The sequence below is a fragment of the Physeter macrocephalus genome, chromosome 14 (assembly GCF_002837175.3).
Source record: "Physeter macrocephalus isolate SW-GA chromosome 14, ASM283717v5, whole genome shotgun sequence".
Classification (NCBI taxonomy): domain Eukaryota; kingdom Metazoa; phylum Chordata; class Mammalia; order Artiodactyla; family Physeteridae; genus Physeter; species Physeter macrocephalus.
The window spans coordinates 59,945,243-59,970,778 of record NC_041227.1 but is presented as its reverse complement, the minus strand read 5'-3'; the positions used below and the strand labels follow the sequence as shown (position 1 = coordinate 59,970,778).

General features: G+C 47.0%; 1 protein-coding gene across 4 annotated transcripts in view; it reads right to left on the bottom strand.

Annotated features, from left to right (window-relative positions):
- LOC102995802 (xylosyltransferase 1) overlaps positions 1–25,536 on the bottom strand; it is a 58,871-nt gene that overhangs the window by 15,216 nt on the left and 18,119 nt on the right. For 3 of the 4 annotated variants that reach the window (XM_028500076.2, XM_055090922.1, XM_055090923.1), the window contains exons 4-7: positions 22,826–23,002; positions 18,151–18,413; positions 11,861–12,056; positions 5,239–5,572 (exon numbers count right to left, since the gene is read on the bottom strand). In XM_028500076.2, the coding sequence (XP_028355877.1) occupies positions 5,239–5,572; positions 11,861–12,056; positions 18,151–18,413; positions 22,826–23,002 (970 nt within the window). Of the gene's footprint in view, positions 1–3,457; positions 3,805–5,238; positions 5,573–11,860; positions 12,057–18,150; positions 18,414–22,825; positions 23,003–25,536 lie in introns of those variants that run through there. The other variant, XM_028500077.2, reaches the window with a different exon arrangement.

Below are 25,536 nucleotides of genomic sequence, written 5' to 3'. Positions count from 1 at the left end.
GTCATGAAGGGAATAAGTGGGATGTGTTGAGTCAGAGCAGGGGCTTGATAAACTACGGCCCTTGGGCCAAATCCGGCCCACCACCTGTTGTTGTAAATAAGTTTCACTGGAACGCGGCTATGTCCATTTGGATACATACTGTTTATGGCTGTTACCACAGCACAGCTGAGTAGCTGAGACAGAGATTGTATAGGGCCCACAAAGCTGAAAAATTTGCTATCTAGCCCTTTACAATAAAAGCTTGCTGATTCCTGGGTTAGAGAGTGACAAGGGTGTTTATTTTAGTTGGGATGGCAGGGGAGACCTCTCTAAGGAGATGACATCTGAGCTGAGTGCTGATTCACGGGAAGGAAGTAGCCACATGCAGATCCTGGAGAAGAGAATTCCAGGCATTGGGAACAGAGGATGCAAAGCCTCATTAAGCATCTTTCCCCAAATCATACAGGTGCTGACAGTTGGAGCCAGGGTTTGAACCCGGGTCTGTGGACCTCAAAGCCTGGTGAGCAGCCCCGCTCTTGGCTGCTGAATGCCCACCATGAACTCTGTATAAGACATGGATCTCTGCTTCGGTCCAAGATGTGGGGCATGAATGGCCCACAGCAAGGAGTCCTGGAAAGCACGAAGCTGGGACCAGAGTGGGGTGGGGTGGGAGGTCCAGCTGGCTCCCAAAACGGCTCTGCCTTGCTGAGCACCAGGGTCTCATGCCAGAGCTCGGGGACAGCAGTCAGGCTGTCTGGGTTTGAATCCCCACGTCCCACATACCAGGTGTGTGACTTCTTCCTCATCAATAAAATGGGTGGAGAGCTAGGACCTTCCTCGTAGCTTTGTTTGTGATGATTAAATGTGCTGACTCATGTGAGGTGCTTAAAATGGTGCCTGGCATATTCTAAGTACTCGGGCAAGTTTAGCTAGGATTATTATTATTGGCATTATTAGTACACAATACACACACACACACAACTATACGGCTGATTTTATCATCCCTATTTTACAGATGAGGAAATGGAAGCAGCTATAGTTTAGAGACAGACCTGGAGTTAAATCCAGGGCTGGCTGACTCCAAAGCCCGTTCTTGTCATTATGATACTCTACCAAGAGGCTCATACATCAGCAGGAAGCTAAAACAATGCTTTTGTTTTTTATTTTATTTTTCCATCTGGGAGCTAGTCTTTTGCAGACTTGGTTTCCCCATCTGCAAAATGGGGATACTCACCCTTCCAGCAATTAGACTCACAGGGCTGGCACGAGGCTCAGGTAGAAGTTCACGTGCTTTGTAAACAGTAAAGTAACGTATGAACAAGAGAGACAGTGACTGTTTCCCAGGGCTTAAAGATGGGGAAGCAGAAAGTCTAGACATTTGGGCTGAAGGAAAGAAGCTAGATGTTTCTATTTTGAGGACGTTCCCACTCATGACTCATTTCATTGCCAAACACAAGAATATATTTTTTGAAAAGACTGGCTAATGATTCTGGTATGTCGTGTTTTACCAAGTCAGGTTTTGCTATAGCCAAGATCACTAGGATTAGAAGAAACCTCCTTATAAGACAATGCAGCATTCAGATGACAAAGCTTCCTCTTTGCTTGATGCTGGCTGTCACCCTTGGAGACAACCAGGAGAGCCTGGATAATCAGCACGTTACTTTCTAATATGTGTGGTCCTGAGTGAGGAAGAAAGACCGTGTATATATGCCTGCCCTTCAAAAAGCAATGGGAGGGCTTCCCTGGTGGCGCAGTGGTTAGGAATCCACCTGCCAATGCAGGGCACACGGGTTCGAGCCCTGGTCTGGGAAGATCCCACATGCCACGGGGCAACTAAAGCCCGTGCGCCACAACTACTGAGCCTGCACTCTAGAGCCCGTGAGCCACAACTGCTGAAGCCCACGAGCCTGGAGCCCGTGCTCCGCAACAAGAGAAGCCACCGCAATGAGAAGCCCGCCGACCACAACAAAGAGAAAGCCCACGCGCAGCAACGAAGACCCAATGCAGCCAAAAATAAATAAATAAGATAAATTTATAAAAAAAACAAAAAGCAATGAGAAAGCTAGTTGAATTAAAAATATGCTTTGACTTGCATGTACGAGAAAGTCATTTCTTCAGTTCCCAATGCCCCAGGAAGCTGGGGGGCTGGACTCTGGTCTGCAGGGTAACCGGTGGGAGAAAGCCGAGAAGCACGCCTGGAGGACATGTCCCGTCTTGCTATACTTAGCAGAGCTTCTCTTTCTCGAGTTCCTTAAGAAGTCTGGCCCACCTCTCCCTGATGCCCACCAAAGGGTTTTCAGGAAAAAAACCCTGTTTTCTTTTCCTCTGTTTTTTCAGGAGGACAGAGCCTGTTCTCTTTGGAGCAGGTCCTGACTTCCCTACTAGAGCCTCTCAACGCCTTCATCTCTGCAGGGACTGCAGAGATGAGAAGCTGGGGACTGGGGGAGACACCCAAACTGAGAAAAGGCAGGACATTCAAAGTGAAAAGAGGAGATAACAAACATTTGAACGCTGGGAACCAAATATTGTGGTTGGTGCAGAAAACCCTTATGAAAAATGAGGTTACTGTGGGAAATGCTATTATAGCATCAGCCCACAATGCTCCCCTCTATAATTAAATTTCCCTCAATTCCACCTCATCAGATTTCTTGAGATTGCCAGGGATGCATCAATAGCAAATTAGTCTTGATGGATCATTTTACAAATTGCATTGCTCCCACCTTCGTGTTCCCTGTCACCAGAACATCATTAACAGATACAATTACTGATGACAGGGGGGCTGCTCCCAGTGGGGTAAAATGACCCTTGGCTCACCCTGGGCACGCGTGGGGAGAGCCTTGCTGTCCTCAGAAATCCCAGGAGAAAAGATCGGAAAAATCAGGACCCCATGAATGGCCCCGGGCTATTTTACTGAGGTGTAGGGATGGATTCAGGGTCACTCGTTTTCTGTCCGATTAGCTGTATGGGAAGCAAAGAGGAGATGGCCATTTCCATCCCTCTCCTCCACGTCTGGCTTTGGGAACCCTTAGAGATGCTAAGGATGTGAGCCTCATCAGTGGGACACTTGAGGACCCTAAGTGGGTGGGCTCTGGCCCCGCTAGTTCTGGAGGAGCTGTCTTTTGCCTGTTTCATGGGGGAGAGGAGAAGCAGACTTCCATTACCTGAAAACATGAGGTCCAAATCTTTCTGCTTGTTCAGCACAAAAACTTAGCAGAAATTGACAGAATTCATATCAACACTCCCTTCTTAGGACTCCAGGTGCCCCTCCCCATATCTATGTCCCCCTCTCCTTGTGTCACTGGCTAAATGACACCCAGCCCAGAGCTCTTTTTAGCCAACAGAGGCTGTAATGCGTTTCTGGCTTCTGGGTTTGTGATCTGTTAAATGGAGGCGAACAATTTCAAACACCAAGAGACCTGGAAATCCTTTTTCTAGGAATCTATGTTATGGATGCATCTTCATGGGCACATACTATCTTAGGTTCAAGAATCTTCTTTGCAGTGTTATCTGTAACAACAACAACAAAAGAAGCTATGTGTCTACCCAGGCGAGGGTGGGGTAGAGACAGATAGACTGTGGGTCCTTAACCCAAAGGAATACTAGGCAGCTGGCAGCTTTACATATGTTGACTCGGAAAGTGAAAAAAGGAAGTTTCACTACAAAGTGTATCATTCTATTCTTAAAAAAATGACAATGTCTTTGTGATTTATTTTGTGTTTATGTCAATGCTTCAAAAGCACTGAGAAACCTCTAGAAGGACTGTACACCAAACTGTTGGCAGTGGCCACTGCTGGGGATGGGACTGAGCAGGGAGGAAGACGTTACCTGTGATAAAAGAAAGGGGGGTGGGGAATAGAAAAATAAAAGAAACCCTTTTGGAAAAAAAAAATTAAAAAGGCAGGCATGCTAGGAGTCTGACACCCCTCTCCCTGACCCCATGCCCAGTGGGAACCACTGAATTTCCTGTTAATAATTTCCTTCATTTCTTCACAGCTTTCTACTGATACATGAATCCTGAAATACTATATTGTTGGCTTGGCCTGTTTTTGAACTTTAAATACATGCATGGTAATTATGATATCCCCACCCTAACATTATGTTCTAGAGGCTCATCCAGATCAGCATGTGGAGGGTCCTACGCTGTGTTCCCTGCTGCGTAGACCTCCACTGTCGGAACAGACCACATTGTAGGTCCATTGGATGTCGGACGTTTGGATTGGTTCTGGTTTGGCGCTATTATGAACAGCTTGCTGTATTTCTGTACAAGTCTCTATGGCCTCTACCTCGGGTGGAATTTCTGTGCGGTAGGGTATGTGTATATGTTCAACTTCACCAGCAAATGCGAACTCATTTTATTACATGGCTCTCTCACTAGCACTTACATGGACAGTTATTATTCTCCATCTTGACCATCAAATGATGCTGTCTCATCTTCAAACATGTCCTAACATGGCAGATGTGAACTGGAATCTCTTTTTGCTTTTAATTTGCATTTCTCTCATTATTCATGAGGCTGAGCATCTTTTTATATGTGTGTGCACATGCTCTCTCTTTTTTCTTTCTTTTATATCAGGGATTGGCCCTTTCCCTAAAGGGCCAGATAGCAAATACTTTTGGCTCTGTGGGCAACTACTCAATGCTGCCGTTGTGGCCCCAAAGCAGCCACAGTCAATATGTAAATGAGTGTGACTGCATTTCAATAAAATTTTATTTACAAAAACAGGGAGTGGGCTGGATTTGGCCTGCGGCTTGTAGTTTGCTCTGACTTAGGGGATTTCTGAATTTGAGTACTACTTTTTGTATATTCCAAATATGAGTACTTTTTTGTGTGTGAAAATAGTAGTATGTGATATGTCTCCTCACCTAGTATATCATGCTTTTGATGAACAGAAATTCCTATTTTCGTTATTTTTTTAAAAACATTGAACAAGATTTGCTGAAATTCAATATCAGCTTGGGTTTATTTCCCACCTGTCTTAAATATGATCAGGACCTTCTAGAAGTCCAGTGAGAGAGCATCTAATAAATAGGTGTCTAATGCAGAGACAGATAACATCATCTCAGTGTGCAGAGACAGGCAGAAAATTAGAAGGTTCTGTATGACAAATGAGCAGGAAAAAAATCCTGAGAAAAGAGAGCACTGTTCTCTAAGGTGGCCCACATGCCCCATGTCTGAGCAACACTGCCCACCCAGGTGAAGGACCCAGGAGGCCTCTGGCAATGGAATATTTACCCCACAGAAATACTGGAAGTACTCACCCAGTTTGATGGGCTGCCTGTTTGAGAAGGTCAGAGGTGCGACGAGGAATTTGGTTTCTGCGACTGGCACCCAGTGGTGGAGAATTTTCACTGTCCAGACCCCAGGCCTCAGGGGCAAGTTCAAAGGGGGCTTGTAGTGGGTGAATTCGGCAGTGGACTCAATCAGGATGTCATAGGTGGCTGCGATGATGTTGACGGGATCCACCCAGACGACAGTCACAGTCACGTTGGGGCCCTTCCCCCATTTCTGCATGCCTACTGGCTCGTCCATGGGCCCCAGGAGACCCCCAAAGTTGCGAAAGAGCCGTTCCTTGGCATCCCAGTCAGTGCCGACCTGAAACAGGAGAGTGAGTTCTGAAATCACTGGGCCTCTTAGGAAGGCCTAGGATACTGCTGATTGGGCTTCATGTACCCATATAACAGATGAGGAAACTGAGGCTCCAATTAAGTTACTTGCTCAGTAACTTAATGTTGGACAGGCAGTAAGCAGAAGACCTGGGATTTGGACCTAGTCTGAAGGATTACAAGGCCTGTGGTCCATTTCACTAAACCTTTGGGCCTCCTGTGCCTACTGTGTGGTGTGTACATGGAATGAATGAGTACCTGCTCTGCAGGCCATTCCATGGAAACATACACCCTGCCACTCAACAGGTGCAGTTGATTTCCACTTTGGTCACTGGCTTTCCAGATAATGTGCCTCTTTTTAGTACAATCATTCTGAACAAGAGTGGAGCTCAGGATTTGGAGCTGCCCTATTATAAGCTAGGAAACATGAGGGTCCCTTAGTATCGCCTATCATTTGCAGGAGTTCAGATAGCTTTCCAAGGAAGAGACAGCTTTGGCTTCCCTAAAGCATTCTGAGCTGGACTCTAGGGGTGGGAGATGGTTGTACAATATCCATCCTTCCTGCCAGCCAGCGGGGTGTGTGTATGGCTTTGACGCCCCAGAAATCTGCTCTTGGCTTCCATCCTTCCCCTTTTGCTGCCTGCAATTTATTCTCCACCCAGTAGCCAGAAAGACCTTGGGAAATGTCCCCTCACTGCTCAAATCCCTGTGGCTGGTCCCCTGCTGATTCCTGGTGCCCAGCACTGTGCTTGGTACCCAATCAATGCTCCATCAATCACCTGTCAAATGAATGCATGAATGACTTGGCAAAAAATGAATTAACCACATAGATCTCTGATACTGAGCTTTGATACTATTTCAAGTCAGATTAAATTAGGGGCTCTTCTCTCCCCCAGAAGGTTTAATATACTGTTCTGAAGACACAGCGTGTGGGTACATGGTAGCAGGTGATGAGCACACTACAAGGACACTGCTGCCGTGGTCCTTCCGTGAGCAGCGGCTCTGCTGTGTGTGTGTGCAGGTTGGGGTGCAGGTGTGGCTAAACGTGTCTACACCCTGAGTAGACTTCACATGTGCAGTGCAAACATGAGCTGGTTTACTTTCTCGCTGTTCGGGCCACAAGTTACTATACCTAGGACACAGGGCTCCACGGCCAATATTTACCGAGAGCTTCTGGTGTGCCAGACCTACTGCTAAGTGGGTGGGTGCATCGATTTGGCTAACATTCCCAACTCCACCGAGGGGGGACCCTTGACATTATCCTCACTTCACACACGAGGAAACTGAGGTTCAGAGCAGTTGGATGACTAGCTCTGATCAGTGAGGGGGACTCAGGAAGTCTGACCCCAGAGTCTGGGTTCTTATTCACTCTTCTATATATTGCCTCCCATTCACTCACTCACTCACCCACTCATTCATTCATTCATTCATCCATCCAAAACATATGTGCTGGGCACCTACCACCTACCGGGGTGGTTGTAATACGTGCATGTTCACAGGCCCACAACCTGCTTCAGGTTTCCATCTTTAGGCCAAGATTGGCCTTGAGGAGCTGTCCTAAGGGGCAGCAGAGGGCGTCATGCTGGGACAGAGGCAGCCGTCCCTCCCAGCCTTGGGAGATCTTGGCCTGTTCTGCCACCCTGCCACCCTCTCCAGGTACTGGCTCCTACTGAGGACCCCTGGGGCCTAGCACAGCGGCTGAAACACGGGAGGAATGAAAACACCACTGTCTATTGAAGAAATAAATGAATGAGTGGGCAGGATGCAAGCTAGGCCTCTAAGTCAGAGATTGTTCTAGAGAAACCTGATCCTGCGACCTCCATCCATACAATCCTTTCCAGCTCCTTCCCACTGTTCGTGAGTCCAGTCTTTCCTCCTGTCCTATCTTGCGAGGTCTGGTCCTTTATGGTCCGACTCCAGCTTCATCTCCATCCCTCTCCCTCCCCTCTACTTCCCCCTGCTCCAGGCCACCCTGGAACACTCTCGGGCGCCTCTGCCAGAAGGGCTCTCTCTCCCCTGATCTTCCGTCCACGCCCGGCCCTCTCTCGGGCTCAGTCTTCCTTCCTTCCCTGCCCTCCTCCTAGCCAGTTCATCATCTAGCTCTCAGCCCAGGTGTCACCTCTACCTGGAAGCCTTCTTTGCTTACAGGCACCCCTGATGTGCTTGTCTAAGCATTTGCCCAGCATAGCTTTTTAACTTATCTATCTATCTATCTATCTATCTATCTATCTATCTATCTATCTATCTATCATCTGTTTTGCACAGTATCACAACTTCTAATTTACATGTCTCTCTCCATAGCTCAAAACTGTCATGTGAAGAAGAATATATACATACATGTGTGTGTGTGTGTAACTGAGTCACTTTGCTGTACAGAAGAAATTAACCCAACATTGTAAATCAAATATACTTCAATAAAATTTAAAAAAAAACAAATTGTCAACTGCATGAGGGCAGGGACTACATCTGGCTTGTACACTACTATATCACTAGTGCCTAAAAGAGTGTTGAGCACGCAGTGGGTACTCAGTATCTCTCTCTATCTATCAGTCCATCCATCATCTACATATGTCATGAATGATTAGGAGCCAAGCCCATGGACAAATGGATCAATGATCACAAAACCACTTTGGGGTCCTACTTAAGGAAGGGATGTGTGACCCGTTAGGGGAGAGTGGGGGCACAGTCCAGACCATCATCTTTGGATCCCCCAGAGAAATGGCGGTGAACAAGTCTCCTAAGTCTGAGTTCTAAAACCAAGATAACCCAGGTGGAAGAGTCGTGGAGCAGCTGACAGTGGGAAACTTGAATTTGTCCTATATCTAGGAGAGGAGGAGGAAGTCAGCTGCCACCTCCAAACATGAGGGGAGGTGGGGCTGCCCGAGAGGGAGCCCCACTGCTGTCACATCATCTGTGGCCCTCAAGATCTTCTCACCAGGCCTCACTGTGGAAGTCCACTGCCATTCACTGCCAAGTGGTCAACTACTCAAATTTAAGTACGTGTTGAAGTTCAAGCTCAATATACTGGTCCCCAGCTTCAAAGTCACCAAGGCTTCCTTCCCACTGCACCTAAGATGCAATTCAAACTTCTTTCCAGGGCCTGTGAGACCCCTCGTGATCTGTCCTCTGGCCCCTCTGAGACCTTCCTCCTGCTCATTGGCCACACTGGCCTTGCTGCTCCTTGAATATGCCAAGCTCCTTCCTGGAGCCTCAGGACCTTTGTGCATGCTCTTCTCTTGGAAGATCCAAGAATGTTCTAGGTCTTCCCACCATTGACTCTTTTACAGGTTTCAACCCTAAAGTTATCTCATTAGAAAAGCCTTCCCAAATGAATCGTTCCATCAAATGTAACCCAGCAGGACTCTATGGGGCCTTCCCCAGACAGATCCTCCTAGGTCCTCCACCTGCCTCTTGTCTGGAATAAAAACTTTAGCCTCCTAGGCCTTCCTTGAGTTCCAAAGAATAAATTTAAGTAGAGAAGTGAGAAAATTCAGAAAGAAAGGAAAACGGTCAAGTGAGACAAAATAATAATAGTTTAGTCATTAAACAAAGTCAAGGACCTTTTAGTTCCTCCTCAAGGGCTATAGATAATATCCTGAGCCATATCCTTGAGCTGTTTTGCAGATACTGAAATCCCCACCAGGTGGAAGAAGTTAACTGTATGCTGCCCACAAGCACTAGACCCCAGATGGGTTGCAACCAGAAGGTTTATGATGTTGACTCCTGATTACCTCACCACCAACCAATCAGAAGAGTGTCCATGAGCTGATGATGCACCCAACATCCGCCCTCCCTCATCCTGTCTTTAAAAACCTTTCCCGAAAAACCATCAGGGAATTTGTGTCTTTTGAGCATTAGCTGCCTGGACTCCTTGCTTGGCGCCCTAGAATAAGCACTGTGCTTTCCTTCACCACAACCCGGTGTCAGTAGATTGGCTTTGCTGTGCTTGGGTGAGCAGACCCAAGTTTGGTTTGGTAACAGAAAGCTGTCCCTACCAGCCTCTCAAGTCCTCAGGAATCACATGAATGAAGTTTTATTTTCTTTATAATACTTGCCTTTAACTGGAGCGTTTTTGTTCATTTATTTGCTCACTCATTGGCCGAGTGCCCCACTGGACTGCAATTCCACAATAACAAGGGTCTGGTCTGTCTGGTACACTACTGCCCCTCCCACACCTCATGTATTGTAGGCACCTGGGGGCTGCCTGCTGAAGGAAGGAGCATCTTTCCTCTAAGCCACTACCATGGGACTCCCAGGGATGGAGAAATTGGAGCTATTCAATGACACTGGCCGCCTGCCATGAGCCAGGCCCTATGCAAAACCCTGGGACAGTGCCGACACGACGGAGGTTCTCAATAGCCCACAAAGTGGCCCTGCAGTTCGTTCCCCCCTTCTCGTCCAATTTTACACTGTTTGCCTTAAAACTAAGGGGAAAAAAATCAAGACACAAGTTTCAGGGTTCCCTGCATCACATGCTGTTACTCTGCCAGAGATCTGGGTGGTTCCCACACCAAGGGCACCAGAGCTGAAGCGGAAACCCTCACAAATCACTAGCCATGGAGTGGCCAACATCCGTCACTGCCAGAAGTGCCCAGTTACCCACTGGCAGGCTGATAAACAGGGAGAGCCCAGCCACCAGGCATCCATCTCCCTAATGGGACATTAATGTCTTCAATTGGCCTCTTGGGCCCCCAGCACAGAATCCAACTGGGACAGTGTCTAACTGCCCCCTGACACCAGTAATTTATGGAGTGGGCTCCCGTGGCAGCTCGGATCCAGCCAATCCATTTGGAGCCTTAACCGAAAATGGTGGCTGAACAAGAAACTTCCACCCCTGGCTGTTCAGTGCCCATCCAGTCGGGCACAGGTCAGCCAGGTGGGGCCAGAGGGCCTGGAAAAAGACCAGCAAGGAAAATGTAAGCAACTCAGACACTTCCTCCCACCCCACTCCTCCTGACCTTCAAGATTCTCCATATTCTGAAACAGGATTCTTCATCCCTAACCCAGCAGCCAAACGCATTGGGAATGTTGAACTCCGGGAATGAATCACCTCTTTCGCTTCTTGCTGACGCGGGGAAGTTAGAAACCAGGTGCTGGAATTTTGTGTGGGCAACACTCACCAAGCTTGATCATGTCTCCCCTTCCCACCAGCATCACTACCCAAGCACACACACTCACTCATTCAGAAATCTTATTCAGCATCTACGAAGGCTGTGTACTCTTGTATGTGCTGAGGGTACAGCAGTGAGCCAGTGCTGCAGTCTCTGCTCTCTTGCAGACAATCACCAAGTGATCAGAGAAATCAACAAGATCATTTGAGATGGTAAATGCTAAGAAAAAAAATAAAATAGGGATGTGCTGGGTGTAGAAATGTGGCATAAGTGGGTGGGCACGGAAGGCTTCTCTGAAGGTGCACTATTTGGATTTAGATCAGAATGAACAACAACAACAACAAAGGTGAAAACCTGGGGGACAGTATTCTAGGAAGGAGGATCACCATGTGTCAAGCCCGAGGCAGGAACAAACTTGGCATGTTTGACAGAGATGCAAGAAGAGTGAGCGGGTAGGGCCTTGCAGGTCTCGAGGTAGGGCTGATGTTACAAGGGCGGTGTTAGATGAATCCATCTCCCCAGGCAGAAAAATAACCAAAAGCCAAGGCAGTCCTGGGGAGGTGGAAACTGCATTCCATGGATCCATGCATCAGACCACCTGTCCATCCACTGACACCTCTGTCCATCCCTCTATGCATGCATGCATCCATTCACTCATCCATTCAATGACTGATCTGGTGCTTACTTTGAGTTAAACCCTGTGTTAGGAACTGGGGAAACAAAAGCACAATTAAGCATGGGATTTGTGGCCTAAGAGACCTGGATTCAATGTTGAGCTCTTCCGCTTCCTAGCTACGATCCAGAAAATCACTGGCTCTCTATAGGCCTCAGTTCTCCAATCTGTAAGATGGGACTAATGCCACAACTTCAGTAGGAAACTGATTTGTTATTGGTTTATTACTAACATAGGTTTAGGAGGAATCACTGGTTAGGGTGAAAAATGCAAAGGAATAGAAGTTCTACTATAAAAATATACCAAAGCTCCAGGTTGGTTTGTGCACTGATATTGACCACCCTGAACCTCCTCCAGGCACAGGGCCAGCTTATCTTTGGGCCTCTTCAAGTCCTCTTCTCCTCCAGCTCCAACTGCAAGTGTCAGAGGAGAAACAGAACCCAGCAAGTGGACTGCCAGAGGGGATGTCGTGTGATAGTTTCTGGCCTCTTACCTCAGAAAACTGAAGCCTGCCAAAGTCGCTGGGTGGGCTGGCGATCTTGAAGACTTTCTTTGGCATCACCCATGTCTCCAGGGTCTCGAGTTTGCTCACGGCCAGATTGGTAGCATGATGCTTGATCAGAAAGCCCTGGAAACGGTCAGCAAGGAAGTAGAGGTGGACAGAGGCTGGGTGGCCCATTGGATAGTACCTGAAAAATATGCACAGGCTCAGGCAAGCTCATGGGTCAGAGCTGGATGTGTGTTGGATCACAATGGGGTTCCCCACCCATCACGCTGATCCTGTCCCTAAAATAATCCCCATTTTATACAAAGCTCACTGTATTCCTGAAAGCTGCTCCCTGCGTTTCTATGATCTCAATAACTGTTAACAATAACGTTTTGCTGATCATAAATGTAAAACATGCTGACTGTATGAAAGTACAATCAGGAAAATAAAAATGACGACTTTGGACTCTTCTTTCCACAGATGACGTCAATTCACAGACATTCACTGACCCTCCAGTGCTAGGTACTGAGAAGTGACAATGGTGTGCAAACAATGTCATCGTGACATATTTCTTTTCAGCCTTATTTTCTACACACATATTTACATAGATCCTACATAGCTGGGACCATAATATACACACTGGCTATATCCTGCTTTTGTTTCGTAATATTTCCTGAGCATTATCATGTCTTTGAATAGTCTCTGAAAACGTGATTTTGTGTGTGTGTGTATACATTATTCCATTGTATGTAATATCATGATATGGAAATATAATACCAAATATGGTATTATTATAGAGAAAGTTCCCCATCGTTGGGTGTTCAACTGGTTTCTAATTTTTTGCCATTCTAAACAATGCTGCATTAACCATCCTTGAGCAAAAATGTTTTGGGGAACATCTTTCTTCCTCTCTAATCTCCAAGGGGCTCTTGATGTCTGCTGCCCAAGTTTATCAGAAAGGTTGTACTGATTTACACTTCACTGTCCTTCTTACCAGTGGCACTGGGTATGGTCCTTACAAATTATTGCCAAACTGAGATAAATTCATACATACACAAGTAGGTAGCTCGTTTTAAGAGGCATACCTTTGATCCACAAAGGCTTCTGGCTGAAAGGGGCAGGGGAGCTAAGCAGAGATGCCCAGAGGAGGGGGAAGTGAAGAGAGAAGGAGGGAGGAGCCTGGACGAGCCCAGCTCTTTGTCCTTCCTACTTGTAAAATGAAAAGCTGTCGGCTTCTGCAGTGTGTAAGATGCATGGTACTTAGAGGGTGCTTGTGGTTCCTTAATGACAGCATTCCACAAATCACTGCCCCTCTCAGCCTTCCTTTCCTCTGGTCCTGCTCTGGAGTTTAAGTCTTTATGTCTGATCGTAACAGTTAGGGAAGCCGCTTTCCTGTGTTACGCATCTCCTGAAATCACTGCCTTGTTATCAGATGCCTTCGGGGCTTTGAGAAAAAAACCTGCACTGTCTTCAGACTGCTTGCTGGGCATTTCCGGCCCACACAAGTCCACTTTGGTCTGGACTTTGGAAGCAGAAAACCCTCCGTCTGGACTGTGCTGCAGAACTCGCTGCCATGATGGAACGTTCTGCATCTGTGCAGTTCAGTTCAGTAGCCCCAGCCACTTCTGACAACTGAGCACTTGAAATGTGGCTGGTGTAACCGAAGAAATGCATTTTAAATTTTAGTTAATTTAGACTTAAATGTCTCCTTGTGGCTAGTGACGATCGTGGACAGCATAGATGGCATTGTGAAAGTGTCCAGGGGTTGCCTGCATTAATGTCTGCAATTTGTCACCTCTCCTGCCTCTTTCCCATGTGCCTCTGTAGGTTTCCTTGCACCGATGAGGTGAGTCTATTCCCCCATCTCAAATCTGCTTCGGCCAGAAGAGGAAGGGGTATCATGCCAGTTCTGAGCCAGGGCCCCAAGTAGCCTTGCACATTTCCACTCCCTCTCTTGCTCTTCTGTGATCACCGTGAGAGCATGCCTAGACAAGCCTGTGGAGGGAGGAGACACTCAGAGCAGAGCTGAGCCACCCCAGGTATCCCAGCCTAAGCCATCCTAGATCTGCCAACCACTCCCAGCCAAGACCTGCAGCTGGCTGCAGATGCAGGAGAGATGCCAGCTGAGCCCAGGAAAACTGCCCAGCTCACCTGCAAACTTGAAGGCTCTGTAAATGCTTATCGTTTCAAAGCACTGATTTGGGGCTTGTTACACGACATTATTGCAATAGGTAAATAATAGGTTGTCAGTGTTTGTTCTGTAAGGTCGTCAGTGTTTGACTAGTGAAGGTGGAAGAAAAGCAGGAGAGATTGTTGTCATGGGAGTTAAAAGAAGAAAGTGTTTCCAGAAGGCGGTGGTCAGTTGTATGGGGCGCTGCTAAGGGGTCAGGCAAACAAGCAATGGTCAAGTGCCCCAGAAGTCTAGAAGTTAATCTTGGGTTGCTTGCTTTCCCTTATCTTCTTCCAAGAAATCCTGTTTTCTCCACCTGAATCCATCCTCTATTGTCCTATGCACCGCCAGCACGTTGGTCCAAGCCAACATCATGTCTTGCTGGACCTTTGCAGAAGCCTCCTTACTCGTCTTCCTCCTACTTTTGTCTGCTATATTTGATTCTCATAGTAGCAATATGCATCGTCCCTTCCTTAAATACTGCAAGGGGTTTTGCTTATGCTTGGGTAAAACCCAAGCTCCTTACCTCGTCTAAAACTCCTACCTCTTTTTCTAGCCTCATTGTTTCCCTCTGTCCCAACCTACCACCTTCTAGCCACATTGACCTTATTTTGGATTCTTGAACATGTTAAGCTCATTTTCACCTCAGGGCCTTTGCATAGGACATCATTTTCTCTGCTGGAGATTCTCTTTTCCTCTTACGATTGCATGGTTGTCTCTGTCTTATTTTGCTTAAATGTTACCATCTCAGAGAGACCTTCCTTGACCACTGAACTTAAGTCACCAGCTCACTGCTGTTACTTGAGTTTATCTTCATTCTTCATTCTCTATAGATCTTTTGTTCTTGTTTCTGTGAGCTGGGGTACTGCCTGCTTTCACACTAGAATGGGTGGGCCTTGAGCTCGGGGCCTGGTCTGTCTGGGTCATGGCTGAGCACCCAGTCAGTGCCTAACACAGCCTGCCACATGGTAGGTGCTCAATCAATACTTACTGTTTGAGTGAAGATTCTAGAAGGATTTTCTATTGAACCCTTTGCTTCTAAGGTACATCTAGGGAACCTGTAACCCAGGACTGAACACAAAGCCCACTGGTAACTCCTCTAGACTCTATATGGTAATTAAGTAATTAAGACTAAGAAGAGAGTTGTAACAAGATGCCAGATGCAATACAATAGAACCTAAAGGATACCTCAGGTGCATTCACTTGGCCCAAAGGTGTTTTTACTTCTTATGTAAATGAGGTGGGTATTAAAAAATTTAGGAGGCTCACACAAAAATGTGGATTTCTGATTTGTCTTGAAAATTCAGGAGATGTGATTGGCAACTCCAAGGGTACATTCCCACAAGGAATGTGCTGGGTGTGCTGGAGGGCAAGGATATGCTGGAGTTCAGCACCGGTGCCCCGGGGGCGGGGGTGGGGGGGTCCCTGGTTTACAGGTCAGCCCACCCTGCGCTGAGGATACATGCTTCCTGCCTGGCCCTGATGGCATTTGAATTTGAGGACATGTAATAAAATACTGACATCCTTATCTCTGGATGGAGCTCACAAGAAAACTTTCAAACTGCCATTTTGAGATTTTCTGCAATGAACAAATGTTATTACCTAATGAGAAAAAAATCAATAAACATTATTTTTATGAAAGGTTATACTATAGACTAGAAAGACATAATTTGCATGAAATGCCCATGAAAATGAGACTCCTGAAATAAAGTTTTCACGTGTTGTTTCCCCAGATAGCCCAGGGGTAGAAATTTATACTCTTTTTTGCCTTTTGGGACAAGGGTCCTTTGTCCTGATTTATTTGCAGGCTCATATTCATAAATATATATTGGCTTTGCCCACAGCGAGGCACAATGGTTCCATTATAATAAAAAATGGGGTAGAAGCCAAAGGATTCCAGGCCTGAGGCAACTGGATGGCTTGCTTAATCCCAAAACAAATACCAGGCGAAAATTTCAACAACTATAAATCAATTGGAGGAATCTTTTGAAATTTCCTATAAGATTATTTACCTTATACATGCTATGAAGCCTGGGATTAAAACTACTCTTAAACGGCATTTGCCTCCCAAGCCATCGGGCACTGTGCCATCTACTGGAGACACATACTGTGGTTCCTAGGCCAGGGATTCTAACCCCGCACCAGCAGGGGGAAAAGACATTCACCAGCGACCTTGATCCAAGACACTGCTGCTAAGTGCAGTGGGAGTGTTGGAGGCTACTTTGGGCTCAGGAGAGGCACAGGGTGGGCTATCAGGGGAGCTCTTAGCAAGTTTCACAGAGGATGTGGCACCTGAGATGACCCTGGAAGACTGGGAAAAGATAGAATGAGTGGGGACAGTGGGGACAGTCAGCAAAGAACAGCACAGAGGAAGTGATGAACAGTTCACGTAACCAGTGATGGAGCATGTAGCTCACACAGCCGGCTCCCTATTGGCTGCTTTTGGCAGTTTAAGAATATTGGCAACTAAGATACCAACAACAGCATAAACATGTACTAAGCACTTCATATATAAAATTCTGTTAAAATGGGGATAATAATAATACATAACTCATAAGGTAGTTTTGGAGGATTATCCCCTTTAAACCTCACAACACCATATGCTGTGAGGCTTATGATTACTCCCATTTTACAGATGAGAAAACTGAGGCTCAGAGAGGTTCATGACTTGTCCAAGCTAGTAAGTAGAGTGGAGTTCAAATGGCAGGTCCTGGGTTCCTAACCCATTCTTGTCTCCCTTTAAACTAAATCAGAACCTGCAGGGAGAGGAGAGGGAAGGCTGAGGGAAAAACTGTGGAAATTCAGCTGGCGTGCATGCATGGGGCCCCATGTTTTCAGAGTTTTAGGGAACAAAATGGTTCCTTTCCTCTCTTTCTTCTGTTCTTGAGAAGAGGGAAGAGCAGGGCAGGGAGGGACACATAGAAGGCTCAATGGAGAAAGACTGATATTAATAAATTTTTTTTTCTTTGTTGTTTAAAGAGGAAGGTGGGAGGCAGAACAAGAAGGAGAGTGACTAGTGGCACTTCTGGGAACCCATCCTCAGGAAATAATCAGAAAAGAGAAGGGGGAAAAAAAGAGGCTTTCTGCAAAAAGATATTCATCAGAACATTATTTACAATGGTCCATTCCTGACAATAGCAACAGGAAAGGGCTGAATTAAGCAAACTCTGGAATTCCTACTCAGTGGAATACTAGTGGCATTAAAAAGGGTCATTATCTTTACGGAAGCTGCAGAGCAGCGAGGAGAGGAGGGGCTAGTATTATAATGCAGAGCGAAAGAAGCAGGACACCAAATCCTTGTTGTCATTATGGAAATATCTGCAATGTACACTGCTAGAGAACGGAAGAGAAGGTACACAAAATGAGAAGGGTTGGATGGCTTAGGGAAAGGCAGGGGAGAGATGGGGTTATGTTGAATCGTTTTCCCACCTTCCGTCTTCTATTCATATATTCTAGAACATTCTTTCCTGAAGTGTCAACTGGTACCCACTAGTGGTAGGTGAGATGATTCTAAAGGGTACATGAACATTTTAAATAATAGTTCTGCCTTTTCATGATGTTTCTGGTTATGTTTTTAGGTGTAACAATGATAGTACGGTTACATTTTTAAAAGGAGTCAATTTTCAGGATAAAATATTTATGGAATTTGCTTCAATCAAACTGATCTGGGATGAGGGAAAGGTGAGTGAAGGCGCAGATGAAACTGCATTGGCCGGGAGCTGGTAATTGCTAGAGCTGGTGATGAGAGATGGGGTTACACTTTTCTCTCTATTTGCTGTATATTTCACATTTTCCATAATAAAAAGTAAAAAAAAAAAAAAAAGTTCTGTATTTTCATGATTACTTTCCATGTAAAACAAACATAACTATCTAATACGGTGACATAAAGCTTCCTTCTAAAATACATGTATTTAGCACAAAGAATGAGTCCACAGAAAGGAAATCATTAGGTAAATATTAGATCTGCTATCCTGAGAAGGTAAAAGGGTGACGAAGGCTGAGACAGGAAATGCTCTGAACACTGGGATGTCTGCGTGGGTGATTTTAGGGAGAAGCTTGGGTGGAGCTGCAGCCCCTACAGAGGAGGATGGTCCCTGGTCCCTGGTGCCCCTGCTCCCTGGCTCACCTGCAGCTGTTCTCCCCGGCATCGTGCAGCAACAGCTCTGCCCGGCGGAGGCCCAGGCGGGAGAAGGAATGATACAAGGTCAGTGTCACGTCGCTCAGGCTGTGGATGCCGTCAGGCTCATCGTAGACATTCTCCCAGTAGGAGCGGAGGCCCGGGGTGCCCGCGGGGTAGTTCCCATACAGGTAATAGTCCAGCTGTCCAATGATTTCCTGATTCACCACGGCTTCGAACTTGCGGGCAAAGAAGGTGGGCCGGGCTGTCTGCTGCGCTCATGAAATAAAAAGAACAATGTCAGCAAGTGGGGATGAGGGTAGGTGGGTATTTAGGAGCCGGGCTCTGCAGCCAGCCTGCCTGGATCCACATCCCAGCTCTGACACGTACTGCCCTCTCTGTTCTCAGTTTCCTCATCTGTAAAAAGGGTGTTAGGATTGAATGAGATAACATTTGTAAAGCATTTCAAGCAAGATGGACATGTAGTAAGCATCATTTAAATATTTGTGAAATAAATTATATCCTAGATGTTTATAGCTGGGATGGATCTCAGAAATCATTTAGCTGGAGGTCTAATACCGCTTATGGATATATTTTAGTTGTCCAGAAGGATGTTTTACAATTGAATTACCTGGCAACATTTAAAAGGTAGAAGAGTTTACAGAAGCAACTTTTGGTTTCCCTTTGAACAGAAATGATCTGGCCCCTTGTTCCTACATGGTGACAAGTAGTTAAAGCTGAATAGCACCTGTCCCTTTAGATGGGCATGGGGTTTTTGGCTCACCACAGTCCCTACCATTCCCTATTGCCTCCTGGGCATTGTAGCTGACTTACAGACTCACAAGGAACACCCTGGATTTACTGATCGGAATCTTCAGGAGTGGGGCTTAGAAATCTGTATTCTTAACAGGCCTTTGAAGGTGATGCATTTGCTCACTAGGGTTTGAGGATAATGCAAAGGACACCCGACCTGGCTGCACATCAGAGTCACCTGTGGAGGTTGCTGAGTCCTTCCCACCGACGTACTGAATCAACATCTCTGAAGATGAGATTTAGGACTGAATCAACATCTCTGAAGATGAGATTTAGGACTGAATCAACATCTCTGAAGATGAGATTTAGGAATCCGTATCCAAAAAAAGCCTCCCAGGTGATTATGCTGCAGTGTTTGAGAACCATTTATGTCAACCAAATTTTCAAGGAGGCTGAGTCCCAGAGAAGAAAGGGACTTACTTATCTGAGGTCACACAGCAAGGTAATGGCAGAGCCAGGATTCAGATACAGCGTCAAGGGTTAGAGAAATAAAATACTGAGCCCTTATTATCTACCAGGTCTAAAACTATGGTCTGGAGCAGAGATCAATAAACCTTTTCAGCAAAAGGCCAGACAAATAAATATTTCCAGCGTTGCAACTACTCAACTCTGCTGTCATAGTGTGAAAGCAGCCACAAACAGGTAAATGAATGGGCATGCGGCTGTGCTCCAAAAGCACGTTATTTACAAAAACATGTAGTGGGCTGGATTTAGCCCAGGGGCTGTAGTTTGCTGACCTCTGGTCTAGGGTTACGGAAACAATTAAAACACAGACCGCTCCCTTGAGGAGCCTAGGATCTAGTGTAATTATTGACCTTAATTTGGGTCTAGCATTGTTCTCACTGCAGTGGATTAATAGCAACAATAATGTCAATAAAAACTCCTGAGCACATGCTATATACAGCGCACTGCATTTGGTCATTATCTCTAATCCTCTCAACTCTAATCCTCGTAACTCTGCAAAGCAGGTGTTACGATTCCCATTTTACAGATGAGAAAACTGAGCTTGGAGAGGGCAAGTGATATGTAAAAACTCACATAGTTGTAAGATTTGAACCCAGATCCGATGACTCTAAAACTCAAGCTCTTTCTTCTGCATCATCCTAGGATCACACTGCTAGTCGGGGGAACTCGAAGCCTCAATAACAAAAACCCTTGTTAGTATTTGGAACATCCCATCTGTTCTCTGCTTCATGACCCTTGCGAACCACACCCCCTTCTCTGTGGTGGAGGGGTCAGGTCAGTTCCCTTATAGTAGCACCGAAAAGAGCCAGACCACGTAGGTTAAAATCTTCATTCTGCATCTTTCAAGCTGTATATGTCTTTGGGCAAGTCATCCAGGGCCTCAGTTTCCCCATCCTTAAAATGGGTATAATAATATGGGTACTTAGCATAGAGTCTGGCACACGGTGTGAGCAGCTACGATTATGTGACTGTTATCACTACACCCTTAAGCCTGCTACCAGGGGCTTCCAAGTCTTCGTTTTCTGGAGGCAGAGAACCAGACTCAGTGGCAGGGCAGCCTCCTTTCTCCTCCCGAGATTCTTTGATCACAGCTGGAGCTCCTAAAGGGCACATTTCTATATTTACAGTTCTCTTCCTCGGAGTTCTTTCAACAAGAACTCAAGAGCTCCGTGCAGGCAGCAGTTTTTTGAGTCTAGATGTTGGGGGATATTCTTGATCTTTGTTTACTGTGAATTAAAGAGCTGTGAGCATGTGACTTGGTCTCTATGTTAGCTCATCTTTATCGGGAGACCACGATGTCCCCAGGATGCTGGGACTGGAATACAAGTGCCGGCACCCAGGAGTGGCCCCAGAGGGGCAGTGCACCCAAGAATCACCCGGCTTCTTGCTCTAAATGATGCAGGTCCTTTGCAATGAGGGTGATGACTGGTCCTCTACGAAAGTGGGAATTCTTCTCTTTATTTTCTCTTTTGAATAGGTCAAATACTCCCCTTGCCACCTTCTTTCTGCTCAGCAGATCCTTTCTGCACGGACAATGGAACTAAAATGTCACCCAAGTTCATGCCTCAGTTAACATGGCTTTGAGGAGGCCCCCGGGTAGCTCTCAATCTGTCACCAAAAACAGACCTAAAGAATACTTATTGCAGCAACTGCTTACGCAGGCGAAGGACGTTAGGTGGGAACCCTGAGGGAATAAGAATGATGGGACGAAACCTGCTGTGTATTCTGCACCCAGCCATGCATGAGACCAGGTTGGCAGCAAGGTCTGGTGGAAAAAGCCCAGGTCTGGAACTGGAAACACCTGTGTGGGACCTCCCACCCTACCACTCCACAAGCTGCATGTCATGGACAAGTAAGTCTCTGCCTCTGTGCCTTGGTTTCCCCACCTGCACAATGGAGTGATTTCTACCCGGTGAAGCCAATGCCCACAGAGGACCAGGCACACAGCCTGGGATAGAACAGACCCGTACCCCGTGCTTCTCAAACAGAATAGCCTCCTAGTTGCTTGGGGGTCTCGTTACTATGCAGATTCTGACTCAGCAGGTCAGGAGCCGCAGAGATTCTGCATTTCTAACGAGCTCCCTCGTGATGCTGCTGCCGGTCTGTGGACCACACTCCGAGGAACCAGGCTATGAGGGTGGAAGCTTCATGGGCCAGTCCGTGTCCTCCCTGGACGTTTCCGTTATGTACCAGGGCAAGGCAGCAGGGGCACCTTGGACCGGGTTATCAGCCTGGCACTGTTGTCCCCCCCCATCCCCCCCAAGTTAGCGGTTTGGGAAGCAGCATATCATCTGCACGTGGTGGCTCTAGTGACCTCAAAGTGACTCGTTTAACCGCTTGTAGCCTTCTGTTTGTGTTCTGGGCAGTTGAGGCTGGGCACGGTGAGGGGGAGAGGAGGAAGAACTCAGGGTACCGGCCTAGAGGGAGCGGGAGGCGTGCTCACACGGGATGGAAAGAGGTCACCAACCTGAATAGGTCTGGGCTCCGAGGCGCCCTTGGTGCTCACGGGAAGCAGATGGAGAGCTGGCCACCCTCCTGCCTCTGCCTTCCCCAGAACTATGAATCGATGGGCCTTGCAGAGATACCTGTGAAGGCAGTAAGGTTTCTTCTTGTTCCTCCTTTAAAGTTCACAGAGCGCGGTGTTCTACAAACTTGTCTGCTCATCAGAATTTCTCAGAGTGTAATATATTAAAACGAAAAATTCCTGGACCACACTGGAGATCAAAAGCTCTCAACTGGGGATGAGTTTGCCACCAGTGGACAGCTGGCGATGTCTGAAGACATTCCTGGTTGTCATAACTGCAGGGTGCATAACTGCAGGGGACATTAGGCAGCATCTGGGGGCGTCCCTGGTTATCACAACAGGGGGAGGTGCTCCTGGCACCTAGTGGGTAGAGGCCAGGGAAGCTGCTAAACATCCTACAGCCCCCTCACCCCAACATAGAATTATCCAGCCACAATGTCAAGAGTGCTGAGGTTGAGAAACTCTGCCCTCTAATCAAGTTTGTACCCAGAAATATATTTTTAACAAATATTTCAGGAGATTCTGATTGAAAGGCAGTATAGAGAAATGGATACAAGTATGGCCTTTGGAAACAGATATGTTGGGCTATGTGACCTTGCATAAAGTTACGGAAGTTTCTCTGCCTCAGTTTCCCTATCTCTAAAATGGAATAATAATCTATGTATGTACGTATGTATCTTCTAAGGCTGTTGTGGGGTTAAGGGGTCAATACAGGGAAAGTGGTTAGAACATCACTTGCATGGTGTTAGTGATCAATAAACGTTGCCTACTGTTGACGTTGTCATGATTATCATCAAGAACCAGGGTTGGAAAGTGCAGGATCCGATGACCTGCAGGGCTGCCTCGGATGCCTGCAGACGCTGGCTGGAAGGCGTGGCTCACCTGGAAGCGGTGGAAGTCCTGCGGCTTGAAGTCGTTGGGGGAGCAGCCGCACCAGTCCACGATGTGCTTGTACTGGCACTTGCAGCCCAGCTTGCGGTTCCAGTTGGTGATGCGCAGGTTGTTGTCCACCATGGTGTCGCAGTGGGGACTGTTCTCCAGGACCGTGTGGAAGAAGGACTGTGGGGCAGAGAGGGGCCAACCTGAGACCTCGTCCAGCCTCCCTCGAGTGGGCTGGGGTGAGGGGTCCTTCCCGAGGGCCACCTGACAGTGAAGGGACTCTCCTGGAGACTCAGCTGTTCTCTCTGCAAATGGGGTCAGTGCCAGTCCAGGCCAACCGAGGGTACCCTGGAGGTTTTGTCCAGGGTGGCTTAAGGCTGCTTAGACGTTACTGCTCTGAGTGTTTCTCTAAGATGTCTCTCCCCAGCAGCCTAGAAACTGATTTCAAGACATCTCTTATCACCCAGGACATCCTCTGTCCGCTCAGCAGAGAGAGAAAGTCCCTTAGGGTATGTCAACACATGGGGACCAGAGAAAAACACTGGGACAAGTTTCTAGAAAACCCTGGGCCAAAAGGGCTCTTGATTTCGCAAATAGTTAGCCCTGAAACCAAAGAGACTCAGGTCTGAGATATCTTGAAAACAAAGACTGAAGCTCTGGAATTTCACTCCTGGGAGAGGGAGGCCAGAATCACAGATGCCCTCCTGCCCTAGTCACTGGAGTAGCGACTACAACACTGGGAGGGGAGGAGATGGGGGTCCATTGGGCTTCCCACTGTCCATGGTGCTGAACCAGGCGCTGTAATCTCCCCCTATTCCTGAGGCTTGGTCAACCTCTCCTAGGAATCTGAGAAAGAGGCAATGTTGAGAGTGAAAAGAGAGACCAGAGAAGAGACACATGGTTGGAGCTGCTGAAACAGAGAGAGACGGTGTGTGTGTGTGTGTGTGTGTGTGTGTGTGTGTGTGTGTGTGTGTGTGTGTGTGTGAGATTGAGAGACTGACTTCTATTTGGACAACTGTTTTATAACAACCTCAGATACCAGGCAGATACATTCTCCCCTGCTCTCTGCTTCTTAGGGAAAGCTGCTGGGGAACACGTGTCTTCCTGTTACAAATTCATGGCACAGCCTTCAGATTTCTTCTAAACTGGTCCCCTGGCGGTGGTCTGGGAGAAGGGCAGGACAGAAAGGCTGGGATGGAGGAGGTAGGATCTAACAGGGATGCTGGAGTGTAAAGTGCCTGTGTGCGCTGGGAAGTGGGGGACGGTTGGGACAGAGGGAACCAGCATTGGGATGGGCACCTTGATTAAACAGCCAAAGCCCCAAAGTCTCTTCTCAATGGGTGAGTGGACAAAATGAGGCTCTATCCACACCCCAGCTGCCCTTCTTAGGCCATTAAATGACATGCCTGTGAACCTGCATTTTAAGCTGGAATTGTCTACAATTCAAAGCCCACAGAGGCACATATTCTCCACCAAGCAGTGGGGAGAGTACCCAATTATCGACTGCCCTGTGTCCTTTTGTAATGATACAGAAATTCCCTGCAAGATAATGGATGAGGAGGTTATCAGAATTGATAGAAAAGGTGATTTTCACTGAAATAGGATTAAAAGCTCATTACTTAACATGTGTGCAGAATAGCAAAACCTGGCTGGCCCAGTGATGACAAGCCCATCATCCCTCAGGATTGAAGTGGGCAGTCAGCCTTACTCAGAGCTTGGCCCTGCCCCAGATGTCGGTGAGGGATGTGGAGACCATCAAATGAGTTGCATTGTCTTGTCTGGCCTAGAAACACACAATCTGAGTGGTCCAGAAATGGGGCACAGCCAGGAATGGTGGGCCATTCGTGGGAGGTGTCGCAGGCTCAATAGAAACAGAACCAGCTCTGGAATTTTCTGAAGTTGGAAATTAGGGTGAAAGTGAACTGGAGGTCAGGGAGCTAATCTAGAATCTCTTAGTCCGGGTCTGATAAGAAGGCTGCTGACATATCAGGGGCAACACTTCAGCACTGAGTCCCTACCCATTTCCAGACGGGGCTAGGGCTGTTTCAGAATACGCTGCAATCTTACACAATAGGACTTCTGAAATGGACTGAATATTTGTGTCCCCCCAAAATTCATAGTTTGAAATCCTAACCCCCAATGTGACAGTGTGAGGAGGTGGGGCCTTTGGGAGGTGATTAAGTCATGAGGGTGGGGTCCTCATGAATGGGATTAGTGCTCTTATAAAGGGGACCCTCACCCCTTCTGTCATGTGAGGACACAGCAAGGACTGTCAGTAGTCAGCCTGCAACCCGGAAGAGGGATCTCACCTGACCATGCTGGCACCCTGATCAAGGACTTCTAGCCTCCAAAACTATAATAAGTACATCCATTTTACTGTATTTTGTTTTAGCACCCTGAACTAAGACAGTTTCCCATCCTGAGGTCTGAAAAGTGGTGACAGACTTCCCAGAGCTTTTCAAATACTTCCAAAAGCCGACAGGAAATGCCGAGTCCCAAGCATTTGGACACAGTGACTGTCAATGCAGGGGGCTAGTGCAAACCCAACAGAAGCCCTGGCTTTGGGATCACTGGAATTTCTGGTGTGACGGATGAGGCCAAAACTACTGTCTGTCAGGGAATGATAGAATACTATTCAAAATTAGAAAAGGAATTCTTGGGGTTGAAAAGTTATTACATGATTGGTAAACGTGGAGGACCTGTCAAAAGTTGAT